We start from the raw sequence: 13,382 nt of genomic DNA on the forward strand, positions 1-13,382 counted from the left end.
AGATACTAAGAGAAACTTAGCAGAGCTTATCCAATTTTACTACCTATGATGTATATATAAAATCTTTAATAACACTCAGATGGCATAAATGGGTATCCTACAGTTCTATATGTTATCTATCAATGCAGAGAATAGACAGTTCCATGTTTTCTTTGGAGTACACTCGGGACAATATCACCATAATCAGTGTTGTGCTTATTACTATTGCTTTGTTGGTTATAGGAAATTTGACTTTGCATATGAGTTAGTGCAAAATAATGCGATCACTCTCAGATTACAAGCCTCCAGGCCTTTAATCACTGATAATTAAAGTGACCCACTGCCCATCTTTTTTCACTGATTAGTCACACATCCATATCCTGAAAACATACTGGATCTTTTTAAATAAACACATTCACAAAAAATATTTAGTTTGTCTTGCAGTATATTTTTAGTGTGCTGATACGATTCATGTATGCAGTGTGGGAGATATAACATATTTTCATCAAGAGGAAAACAGACAACCTGCATTTACATTTTAAAGATAATCCACTGCGATAACACATACATTTTCCCAGGATGATATTTTTCTGTGTCATGTTTAGGGATGGGTACCTGTTCTGACATAAACGGTAGTAACCAGACCGAAAAGCAGCGCACATTTCGGTGCTTTATATGCAAACTCAACAGCCTGCAACAAGTGCTTTAAGCTGATACTGTGATACTGTCAAAGAAGGTAACACCTCAAATCCGATGAAACACCTGGCGACGCATAGCGTTTTTTTTTTTAAAAGGTGAGAAATGCACTGTATTTGATAGCTTGCTGAGAGACCTCACACCGTGCACATCTACTGCGGGTGGGTTGCTAGTTATCGGACCCGGAGTTAGCAACATCCCCCAAAAACCCGAAGAATAGAGTCCTGGCCCCTAGCCCTGCCAGTGTAGCAGAAATGATGATGGATGATGATGCAGCAGCAGCAGCCGTTCTTCTCTGCGTGAGTAGCTTAATGTTGTTTGTGTGTAATTTACGTTGAGTAGGTTAACCACGTTATTACATTAATGCATGTAAGGTGAACTAGCAAACATCATCATAGCTACATGCGGCTGTCTCCTTGTTTGATGGCAGATACTCCCTTCACCCTGGACAAAAAGGCTAAAATGACCAAAGAAAAAGTGGAAAACAGTTAAACATGAGAGGTTTTTAGACAAAGTTTGTGTTTTTTCCATTGTTTAAGCACTGCTTCCAGCCAAGAGTGATACCATAAATCCCCTATAGCTGCAGAAAAGACTAACATTGTTATCTTTTTACAAAAAAACAGCTGAACATGGGAGGTTTTTGGACCAATTTTGTGTTCTCCATTCTTTAAGCACCGGTTTGAGCACCGTTTAAGCACCGGCACCGTTTCAAAAGTACCGGTTTGGCACCGGTATCGGATAAAACCTAAACGATACCCATCCCTAGTCATGTTCCTCTCTAAGATTCTCATATTCAACAGTTTCTGCAGACAACCCATTGCAAGAAATTTCAGTTGCAGGGTGCATGTTTCTTCACTGAGACAGCACATATAAAACAAAAGAGCACACTCTTCTACACAATGATGTTTTCCACCTTTTGTATTAATCTGCACTGGCTACTATGAGCTGCCAAAACAAAAAACTTTGAAACAAAACTCAAATGCAGTTTCTGTTTTCAAGCTGCTGTGCAGTTTGACATGTGTTCTCCGTATATCTGCTCTAACAGGGTCTGTGGATAGACTGAGGCTACTCATTAAAGTTTGTTTTTTTTTATTAGAGATCTTGTTTCAGCAAGAGTGAGCCTGAACCTTAAAGGCAAAGTAGGAAATAACAAACTGGAGTTAACATGATGACAAATTGTGGGGGCCAACATGAATGACAGAGTCTGCTCATCCAGTAGATTAAGGAGTTAACCTTGGGGCAATTTTATAGCCTGATTTAGATCTGTGTGACTTTGCAGCGGAGAGGAATAAGACGTGGCACTGCAGAGAATCTGTTCTTATTTGTTGACTCCATTGATATCCTCGGGAACCAGGCCTTCCATGACAGCACGCTTAGACTCCAGGATCTGTAAGAACCAAAGAGAGAGCAAAATAAAGCACACTGCCATGCTTGCTTCCTTCTCCAAACACAGCATGCACTCAGTAATCTCTTATGTAGGTACACCTGTATTAACAAAATTCTACATTTAAATAGTCTTTCGTGGATGCATTAAATTGTATGTTTAAGAGTTTAAAAAAAATATCTAACTATAAAACTACAGATATGATAGTGAAGCAGTTACCTGGAAGCTATCACTGAGGCCAGTGATGCTTTGCATGTTTGTGCTGTAGTAGCCCAAAACGTACTGTCCACCTAACAGAGGAATCTGACCTTTATCCACAGAAATCTGCAACAACACATATGTGCATGTTAATGAATAATGCATTCATAAAGAATCTGTTAATATGACATAAACGCTGCACTTCTACTTTACCTGTATGACTTCATTTATCTCTGGCAGTTCATTTTCTCGAACCCAAACAAAGGTTTCATAGTCAGACGCAGTCTTAAATCCCACCTGAAGCGTAAGACAGTCAGTCCAAATCCACACAATTATAATATATAAGGTTTAAATGATTTATTTATTGATTTTTGTTGTTTTTACATGAGTCCTAGTACCTTGTACAGGCCAATCCAGTCCCACGTAGAAGACATAAAGTCCTCCAGGACAGAGTAGGTCAAAAGTGCATCCTGGCCTGCGCTCCATATGCCCACAGGAGACACTCGCACCAGTGGTGTGTCAAAGACTTTTCTCAGCTGCGGGAAAGATAAGAGAAAAGAAAATATTTTTAAAGAACATTTGAAAAAGCAGAGGTCTATGCAGTGCATCTGCTCTCACCTCCAGGCTGAAGGTTGCAATGACAGGCTTGTGGTCACTGACTCCATAGCTCATGTCACTGGTGTATTTATCCTGGGTGACCAGGACTGGATACTCATCCTGTTCTTCATCTGTGGAAGTTGATGCCTTCTCATCATCTTCCTCTGATGGCAGGGGCTTGGGTTTGATGCGCCAGAGGATCCGGTCTGTCCATGCCGGCTTCCTCTTCTTTCCACTGAGAATAGAATAGAAGAACAGAATAAAATAGTTCTTTATTGTCATTGTATATCTACATCGAAATTATGGGTGCGCCACGCCGAGCATAATGAACATGGCTGTTGATTTTACAACTTCTATCTAAAAAAAATTTTTTTCTCTATTGCTTACCCTTTAACACATTTACATTTGTCTATCCATACAAATCTACATACTAATTCTTATGAAAAAACAAGTGCTGTTAAAGAATGCAAACCAAACACATACACATGCAGTACAAGGCTATACCTATAGTGTAGCATGCGTATGAGAAATGATGTAGGTTACATGCTAAGTAGCAGATAGTACCATTAACAGGGTATTACAGCTTATGCACACACTAATTTGCTGTGAAAAGCAAAATGTGGATTACACCGGAACAAAAAGAGGAAGGAGTGCAAACAGTGGGGTGCTGGGTGCAGAAGGGAGTTCTGGTCTAATGAATATGCAGAACATGTCTGCCATTTATCAGTCATATTATGCTTACAAAACCCATTTGAATCCTGTTGCTTATGCCAGTGTCTCCATACACTTTGTGAATGTGGGTTATATCTAAGTAACCCTCAAGGTGCCTATCCTATACACAGGACCGAGACACCCACCTAGGCAGATCTAGCATCCAGAACCAGGTCCCCAACCATTCAGAGAGGAGCACCCAGGTGAGAGACGTGAGGAGCAAGAAGAGGGTGGTGCCACAGAGCTGCAGGGGCCTTGTTTGTGTCAAGAATGGATATGAGTCGGAGAAAGAGCTGCTACCTTGTTCATCTATAAATCAGGTTTATAGATGCCATGGCTGCTTTGAGCTTCCATTTAGCGTTTTGCTACAACTAAAGATGTGGTGGCAAAAGCTGATAAAGGAATGTGGGGGATGCAAAACACAAAATAATTCTTACTTTAAACCCAACCATGTCTTTGGAGTGCTGTGCAAAATTAAAATGGAAACGAAGACACAAATAAGGCTTACAAAATTTGCCGATCATGTGTGTATAATACAGATTTTTTAGCATGTTACCTGGTGTCATAGGTGTCGGAGTTACGGTCAAACTTGTAGGTGGGTTTAAAATTTAACGGTCCCTCCTCAAATTCCTGCAGGAAAGCTTCCTTCTTCTTCATCATGATGAGCTGCAGGAAAATGAAAATAATGAGCAAGCGTGTGTTATTATGTGTGTGTGTGTCCTCACACTAGTACAATACCTGGTCTTTGCCCCACAGCAAATTTAGCCGGCCGCTGTTGATGGATGAGCGGAGAAAGTGCAAACCGTGATCTGCGATGCGGAAGTTCAGATCACCAAACCAGAACACCACCCTGTGAAAAAGCCGCAGAGCCACATTTTACTTGCACAGCAGCCCATGTTGCGTATATGCATAGTATTTGTGTGCCTCTGTGAAGGAATCCTGACTTGTGGTCCCGGATTTGTGGGGTGTCATAGATGTCAAAGTCTTGCGTCTCCAGTATGTACTCAAACTCGTCAACGCGCTGCAAAGCGTTGTTCATGTGAGCAGCTAGGTGGCAGTTGAGGAAGCAAATCATGTGTCCATAGAAGGAAAAGCGCACAGACACTCCTCCTTTGTTACCCTAACACAGACACACACAGGAGAACAAATACAGTCTGTGAAGAAGACTAATTATAAAAAAAGTATCTCTTTTAACTTGGATTATGGATTAGACACAAGTTTTCTATCCCAGTGTTCTGACTGCTTTCAGTGTTCTTTGTTTGTGATTTCTTTCTGTCAAAGCTGCTGCACATTTCACTAAACAAACACAATGGACCTTTCATGGTGCGTTTAAACCCTACAGCATCTGATGCCAATGGGATTCCTGGTGTGCACACAGTGTGGTTGTCTACAAGGTTCAGGGATAACCAGAGCTCCCATTCTAATTTCCTACCCAGTAGCCAAACACGCCGGTCCGAGTGTAGGTGGTCTGGATGTTTCTGATGTAGGGAAGATGAATCTGTTTGGCAAACAGCAGCAACAGCAAACCCTGCATCCTCACTGACGTGACCTAGACACAGATGGAGACAGTAAGATTGTATTAAAGTCAAAGTCAAAGTCCAAATTATTTATATAGCACATTTAAAACAACAACTGTTGACCAAGGTGCTGTACAATTAGGATAATTAAAAGAAATAAAAACATAGGGAGATACGATAAGAGTTAAGAAAAAGAATCATAAAATTATTAAATGTTGTAGATTATGCAGCGTTTCTTTTCTTTTTCTTTTCCTCTTTGAATCTCAAACAGTTTAACTGCAACAGCATAAAAATGTATGTAATAATATATTTTATGTCTCTTTTATGGATGAAAGAAAAATACAGGAGACTAAAGAGACACATGAAGACAAATATTTCTCCTTTTCCTTCTTTTGTCTTCTCCGACCTTGACAAAGCCTCTGGGCGCCAGTGAGTTCGTGAAGACATGGCTCCAGGAGTCTTCTGATATCAGATCTGTGATGAACCTCACTGGGGTGGCGTTTACCTCCTGAAGGCTAACACACAGAAAAATAAAAAGAGACAAGTAATGACAGCCTAATGTCTTTGATTCCACTCCTGTGATACATTATGAATATATATATATATATATATATATATATATATATATATATATATATATATATATATATATATATAAATAGATTATTAGCAACATTTGAAACTCAACTGTCAAAAATGTTATTTCTTACCCAATCACATAGAGATCTGGAGGCGGCTGGGCATCTAGTTGGAGCAAAGAGGTGGCATCTTCAGAAGGCTCTGCTGTGGCCACATTCCAGGTCACAATGTGGATCCTTGTGAGAAAAAACTCCCAAATATTATTTACAACGCTACAAAGCTATACACTGTGCATGCTCAACAGTTTGTGTCCTCAAAAAGAGCAACACTTATACCATAAAAATACAAAAAAAAAACAAACCTTGATAACATTTACTTTTCCAAAATACACACTTTTGTAATCTTACAAGTTAAGTGGAACCCACTAAGAACCACAGATATTATTTTCACAAATACCACTTTAAGAGCTCATTTCTGCACTTTTTGATATGAACTATATTAGTTGCTATGGTATGCCTGTTTCTTCATGATAAATCAAAGTTTGAAGTGATTTTTCTTTTACAAGCTTTTTAAAAGCCCAAAGTGTTAAAGTCAACCTGAATGCATCTGTGGGAATGAAGCGTCCACAGAGCTGAAATGCTTCTTCCAGCGTGCGTGACACCTCTTCACTGGCTTCGTCGTCAGAGCTCATGTCCTCGATGCAGGTCAGCAGCTGGGACAAACGCTGGCGAAGAACCGTCTTCGCCTTTGAGCCCTGAGATGCCGAGCTGCTCGTGCTGTTCGAGCGCACACGTGGACTGTCTGTTAAAAGTTCCATCTTTGAAGTTATGCCTTAAAAAAGGGTCTTCCCAGTGTATGTGACGTAGTAAAGTTCAGGAGGTTCTTCAGTGCACAGCAGTATTGAAAGTAACTACTTAAAATAAACATAAAGAAAGAGGGAAAATCCTACGGAAGACAGACCTTTGGCTTGACTTCTCCTCAGACTTCTGTGGTTGGGATAGTTGTAGCCATCTGATGCGAGAGGCCACCGGTCCCTTTGTCCACTCGACTGAGAGTAATATGAACTGATTCCTAGTTAGTCAAATCTCTCTCTGCATGTGCTTCAGGCAGTTCTTCTTTAAAGTCCTCCAAAATAGCCAAGTTGAACAACTGAAACGCCGAGGGTGAAGGTTGCTGGTGGAGTCCTTTCTCTGGCAGAGTCTTGTGTGATCTGGCTCCGATGGAGCAGCGACTGACAAAGCAGTAGGGTTGACTCGGGAAAGCAGGCAAGAGTGAGTCAGATTTGGAGTATAATCGCAGGCAGGAGACAGGCATGTGAACTTGTGCGTGTGTTTTGCTGTGAGTGTGTGCAGCCAAAGAAAGTGTAAGAGGAGGCTGATCCTCCATCAGTATTGCTGCAAGACCTGGGCAAACCTTCAGCTTTTCTAAGAGGTTTATCACCGCTATTCTTCATCAGCGGAGCACATAGAACAATGCATGTGACCCACAATTACACCCATGCACTGGTGACGAGAGAAAATATCAGCTTTGGCTTCTTCTGGCGTAAATCTGGGCTCTTATTATATAGACAAAAGGTTATCTTTGTAAACTGGATAGAGGTCGGAGAGGAGTTACAAGCAGCTTTAGACTGACACACAGTTTTATGACAAAAACGCAAATCATTCTGATTATCAAGTGTTACAGCACACCTAATAGATGTGGAGCAAATTAAGCAATCATTAAGCAATCTGCAGCTGCGGCGCTTTTTGCCTAATACTTAAATGGATTAAAGATTTAAAAAGTGAGATAATTATTTAATTCCTAAAATTTTAACATCTAATTAGCCACTAAAACACTTTTCTTTGCAAAACGACTCGATTAGAAACCACTGGATATTTCCTTACACAGGACTTAAAATGATCCTGAACTAGACAAACAAGTTTTTACTTTTCTGAAGCTAAAAGTGAAACTCAATTTGCTATTAAATTCTAAAAAATAACATGCTGATTGTTGTGTGTTACTGAATAAGTGTATGTAGCTGAATGGTTTATTAATGGCTGTAAAGCAAAAATAATAAAATATTTGGATGCCTGTGGAAAATACGAAGAAATGGGGACAGGAATAAAGAAAAGTATTTATAATCCTTGGTGTCCCAATCCTCCCTTTCAGTTCATGTAACAGTGTCACATGCAAAGACTTAGGGCAAATTCTTTAGCAAGCAGAGGTGTTAAGTAGATAATCAAGGGGCCCACTGGTCAGAAATGATGAATAGAATACTATTTAAGTTTTCTCGCAGATCTATTAATACTCAGATCCAGCAGCCACAAGTTACTTATAAAGATTATGAAACTGATTATGAAATGCAAGCTGGGAGGGTTACTTTCTTTTGTTTTACTATCTCTACATGTGATCTGTGCTTTCCCTCACATTTATTTCCATCTCTGACTTTGTTCCTACCTACTTTGTATCCTTTCATTTACATTAGGAGACAAAGACAGAATTGTGCTGGTCTTACCTGCACTTGTCTGTTCCACCCCTGCCGGTGTTCATTTTCTCCCCTGTAGGCACACATACGCACAGGCTTGGGAAAAATGTAAGCAAATAGAAATGCCATACGCTTTATCCTTACTACATTCAGTTTGCTGGGAGCATAGACCAGAGCCGGGCAAAAATAACTAAACAGACAAAGCCAAACCTGACAGGGATGCCCCGGAGTCATTTCTCAAATTGCTTTTTAATCACGTCTAATCATGGTTAGCCTCGGCCGTGTTAAAGTGACAGTGCCCTGAAGATCACATGTAAACACAGGAAGACTTGAGAGTCATTTTTGGACATATTTTAAATAAAACTTTATCAAAAATGCTGTAGAAATTATTTGACTTTTTAAAGCTAATTATAAATAGTGGGTGCAATGCATATTTGTTGCCGTTGGCTGCTCTGGCCTTTGAACTAGTTTTAAAGTAAGTAAAGAAAACAACAACAATGTCCTGGACTTGTGACTAGACTGTAACAGCAACACCTTGTCCTGTTTGTGTCAAAATTGTCTAATAACTGTGGCTTTGTTATGATAGCTTAGATTATTTGTTTTTCTGGGTTTCTTCCTCACCACCAACCCTTGCTGATGGCTGTGATTGGACACATTAAAATTAAATTCAACTGAATTTCATTTGGCCACCTGGGGGCAACAATGTGCACAACAAGCTGCGCGCTAACATATTTGTTATGGCTAACACTCTTTTAGCAAAGTAGTTGATGGTAGTTCATATAGATATAGATATTAGTCTACTGTTAAACTGGCAATATGACTACCCACATAACATATGTAAGTCCAGTGTCTTTACATTTTATCTCTTTTATTGTTGTTGTGCTCTTAATTTAGATCCACAGCAAAATATGTAATTTCTTACCTAGCTAACTGTTTAGAACATTAGCCAAATTAGCTAGTGAGGTCAATTTCATCGTATATCAGTGTAGATATTAACCACAATAACAACTTGTCACAATATAATAATCGAGGCTATGACAATATGCAAATTTTTATCAAAGAAGAAAAAAAATACAATTTAAAAGGCAGAAATTATTTAATTTAGTCTTCTATTCTAGTGTCAACTTTTGTTATCGATATTATTTAATTTTAATTATGCATCAATTAAGTTAGTTGTTTTTCACTGACAAGTTTTTTGTTCTTTATAACAATGTTACTAACTTCTGTTTTCTTTACCCTTATTATAAGCCCCTCCTTGAAAAAGTAACGAAGTCCTAACTTTGGTATTTTAAATTGACCAGTGATTGCAAGAGAAACAGATTGTTGTGCCATATTCATACTTGCCAACTGCTAGTGTGCTGTAACAAAAACCCAAAAAACAAAAAACCCCACGCAAACAAGTTACTGAGATCGTTTTGCCTTATGAGAACAAAAGCATCCCTCTGTCTAACTAAACCATTACCTTTGTCTGTGTGTCTGTCTTGTGGTATCCGGAAAAGCAGTAGACGCTGTGTGCACAGATGACAGAGATGTCCAAAGGGAATCTGTTTTCCTGTGGTGAGGCTGGTTTGACTGTTTGATACTGTTTTTGGTTTCCTCACTTTGTTCTCAGCTGCTCCCCTCCTGGGTGCAAATTCCCACACACAGCCCACGCTGGACTTAAGCGTAACATCGGATCAAGCTATTATCCCAGGTTGGTTAACAACCCAGTGAGAAAGTGTTTATGAATAGACATGTCTGTTTATTGACATGGCATTTGCTTCACTAAAGCCTGCTTTGTATGAAACAATCCTTCATTTTCTTAACAGTATGAAATGTGAAAGGTGCTCTGCATTACACATTAAAATGCTACTTTATAAGGATTTTATTGACTGCGTAATGCTTTAATTACGGGGATTCATTCTGTTATTTTTGTGGTCTTGCAGGATGGTTGTGCATGATATAAATAAGCCATCTATAGGAAGAAAGAAGAAAGGTTATCAACAGAACAGACACAAAGATTAAAACAAACAAAATCACAACATAAAACTTGATTAATACTTTCTGATCTTTAGATTCAAGAACCAAAATAAATTTTTCATTCATATTTCAACTAGTAAGCTCAGTTTTCTTTTTACTGATAAGCTAAAATATCCTCAGTGGTTCATTAGTAAAGTCAAATATTCCCTCTCAAACATCCATACACTGTGTAGTTTCATCACCATCTAACAAAATATGTAGCAGCTCTCAGCCCCAGCCCATCCTCTGCCTCATAATCAGGATTTAAAGTAATCTTTGCCACAAAAAGCCTGATTAATTCTACCCTGCCTACAGTGTTTGTGTCTGTATGTGTGTGGTGTCTGCTGTCTGTGTGTTTTATAGGTCCACCAGGGGCACCAAAGAATAATATTCAAAAGTCATACTTTGTAGCTTTAATTAACATTTGATGATTTCAACAACTGTTTTGATTTATTTTGCCAAGGCAAGTCAATGTTCATTTTTTAGCTTATATTTGAACCGTTTTTTGACTGTCTGTCTGTCTGTCACTTTTCCCTTGCATTTAGGAAACATACATTGTCTTCCATGTTTAAATAATCTCACACCGATGACATCCATTAAAATAATTTTAAAAAAAGCATTCACATCAAACTTATGTACAGTTGCTTTGTTTCTTTTTATTTAGTTCTTTATGTCTCCAATGTACAGTAGTGTTATTAGAAGATAAAATGACAAAAAGGCACAAATTCACAATAAAAGAAAGAAAAACAGGAGACGAGTTAACAGGAGTGAGAGAGAGAGAGAAAGTAAGAGAGAGAAAGAGAGATTTAACGATTTAAAAACAGTTTGGGATTATTATGGAATCATTTGGTTTCATACTCTGATTATAAATCGAGGAATCTAACAACAGATAACTATGAGATTGTCTCTGTTAAACCACGTTCTCTCACAAGTTTGTAGGTTCAGACTTTTAAAAACATCAGTATCTGTTCTCAAACAACCACATATTTTTGTCCTTTCTCATGTGTAGCTTTAAGCTCCAACACTCCAGCACCCAGTTGAAGCTGCTCCGAAATGTAGAATAATTTCCCCTCGATTCCCCCACTGCTAACCACAGGAGGGCAAAGTCTAACTCGTGCCCCGGCGTCACGAAGGGCCGACGCCATCAGCTAATTATGTGGATCAATGAAGTGACCCAAGCTGCCGTTCCTTTGCAGAGAGAAGTCAGTGTAGTTCAGAGACTGACAACAGAGGTACAACATTCAGAACAAAAATATATATTTATACACTGTCCTGCCAATGAGATGTGGTACCTGTGAGGGAATAATGAAAGACAGGAAATAGTAAACAGGCTCTTTTCTTATTTTTTCCTCCAAATGTGAAGTGCTGCTTCACTTGAGCAGCCTAAACATCTATAACAATATGTAAGAATGCCTTTTTATGACTACAGTTGACAATATTCCTCAAAATGTCTTACCACTACTAAATTCAGCAACTAGAACTCAACATTTTCTGATCCTGTGGCCAGCGTGGGGTGTGTAATGCTGAGTAGATAGCGATTAATTAAGAGGATCAAGTGTTAAGAGGTGTGCTGTAGGCTTTGGCAGGACAGTCTGATCTATATATATGTGTTCATCTACAATAATTTATTTACTATTTACAAAGTCAGTACATACAGTACATCCACAAACCTCCATGAATCAGTTGGTAGCCCCATCACAGACACTGAGTGAGACACTTGATGGACACAGAGGTGCAGGGATTGAATATCCAGGGCCAGTGTTTTGGAGTCAAAGAGGAGGCAACACAAAAATGTTTGCCACGATGGCCTTATTCAAGTAATCTGGCATATGCAAACATAAAAAGATCAAACATTATCCTTTTAAAATTTATAGTTCACAAGGTTGATAATGATCCTCAGAACAGTCCCTTTTAATAATTCATCAGTAATGTGTGTGCACATTAGATTAGGCTCAAAGACAATGCTCAAATGTCTGTCAATCATTTACCTTTCTTGTTAATTAGGGTTAGGGCTGAGCCAATTCAGCTCCACGTTTCCCTGTAAACTGAAAACCTGAATCTAACCAGATTCAGCGTAATAGTCCTTTAGATTAATGTAGCTTAACATGAGAGTAACTTCTGGAAGTCTTCCAGAAAACTTTTGCATTTTTAAGAATTTCTGCAAATAACTTATCCTAATTAAAGAGTCAATGGAAGAAATAATTCTTGCAATGCTTGGGACAGACGTCATTTTGACTGATGACAGTACTTGATCGATACCATGTTTATTTAGTAATTGCAAATGAAAAACCCAATAGTGAAATTGATATTTATACTACAAAATTCAGTAAGTATGCATTATTGTACTTTAGTAATGATTGTGCATAAACTACAAAAAATAGGCTTTATTTATCTATTATTTTAAAGTTTCTAAATTATTTTACATGAACTAATATTAGCTTGTTAGTGCAAAATGTCCATAATCATTTTCTTGTCTCGTTACCTGTTGCTTTCTCTTTAAGCTTTCCATACTGTTAAAACATGTGCAGGATGTGAAGTAGATGACAGGACGGAAGGAAGGCAAAGGAGGCCAAACAAACACCAGCAAGAAGAAAAACAAAATAGTGCCCGCTGTAGCTTAATTTGTTCCTTGTTTGTAACTAGGATCAACTTTCTACAAAGACACTCACTACCCTGCATGACACATTCACACTCATGCATACACCCAGAAAAATCCCCTCCAAAACAAAACACAAATTTAAATAGCAACCTTTAGATCCCACAAGAGAAATCAACCCATGCAAAGACAATAAACATGGAATTTAATGATGAGTAAGCAACTTGAGCCCTCTTGAGTTGAGGCGCTCCAGTTTACTAAAACTGCAATGACCAAGGAGAGACCAGTGTGTCATGATAGTTATTGCTATTGCTGGATAACACCATTTATCCACTGAAGATGACACAACGGATGACAAGGCAAGACCTGATGCAGAATGACAGCACAGGTCACCAACAGAAGAATAAAAAAAGACACAGGCCTACACTTGTTTATGACTGTTCCAGTTGTCTGCTCTATATTTTTTATTTTGCAGGGTGACACATTTTACCAGCACCCCTCTCAGCTATTGCTCTCTCTGTATTTCTATTTATATGCATTACTCTATACTTATTCAGACACAATCTTCAATTACGGCAATTTCGAGCACCCCGAACAGCCAAATGAAACTGGGGAGGATCTGCTGAAAGAGGCATGAAAAATACAGCTGAAAAACTTGGTGAC

The 13,382-nt window shown here is 38.7% G+C and overlaps 1 protein-coding gene across 4 annotated transcripts; it reads right to left on the reverse strand.

Annotated features, from left to right (window-relative positions):
* Positions 1–269: 269 nt before the first annotated feature.
* On the reverse strand, positions 270–6,987 carry inpp5kb (inositol polyphosphate-5-phosphatase Kb). 4 transcript variants are annotated; one of them, XM_076889173.1, is made up of 14 exons: positions 6,258–6,987; positions 5,793–5,897; positions 5,489–5,597; positions 4,998–5,114; positions 4,510–4,685; positions 4,304–4,415; positions 4,122–4,231; positions 4,003–4,029; positions 3,712–3,819; positions 2,876–3,089; positions 2,656–2,793; positions 2,471–2,554; positions 2,279–2,383; positions 270–2,062 (listed from the first exon to the last, which is right to left on the reverse strand). In XM_076889173.1, exons 1-14 carry the CDS (start codon positions 6,476–6,478, stop codon positions 1,994–1,996), a joined length of 1,695 nt encoding a protein of 564 aa, XP_076745288.1. In that variant the 5' UTR covers positions 6,479–6,987; the 3' UTR covers positions 270–1,993. The 4 variants fall into 4 exon arrangements, with proteins under 4 accessions (XP_076745288.1, XP_076745289.1, XP_004550065.3 ...); XM_076889174.1 differs by lacking the exon at positions 4,003–4,029 and having other exon boundaries at positions 6,258–6,986; XM_004550008.3 differs by lacking the exon at positions 3,712–3,819 and having other exon boundaries at positions 6,258–6,982.
* Positions 6,988–13,382: the final 6,395 nt, after the last annotated feature.

Source organism: Maylandia zebra, linkage group LG10 (assembly GCF_041146795.1).
Source record: "Maylandia zebra isolate NMK-2024a linkage group LG10, Mzebra_GT3a, whole genome shotgun sequence".
NCBI lineage: Eukaryota > Metazoa > Chordata > Actinopteri > Cichliformes > Cichlidae > Maylandia > Maylandia zebra.

Bases quoted from the DNA above. Each gene is read 5' to 3' on its own strand.
- inpp5kb (XM_076889173.1), bottom strand. From the start codon at position 6,478: ATGGAACTTTTAACAGACAGTCCACGTGTGCGCTCGAACAGCACGAGC. The intron at 4,232-4,303 runs GTATTGTACTAG...ATTTTCCTGCAG, and splicing joins TGCTGTGGGGCAAAGACCAG to CTCATCATGATGAAGAAGAA. The intron at 3,820-4,002 runs GTAAGAATTATT...GACACAAACAAG, and splicing joins AAGACATGGTTGGGTTTAAA to GCCCCTGCAGCTCTGTGGCA.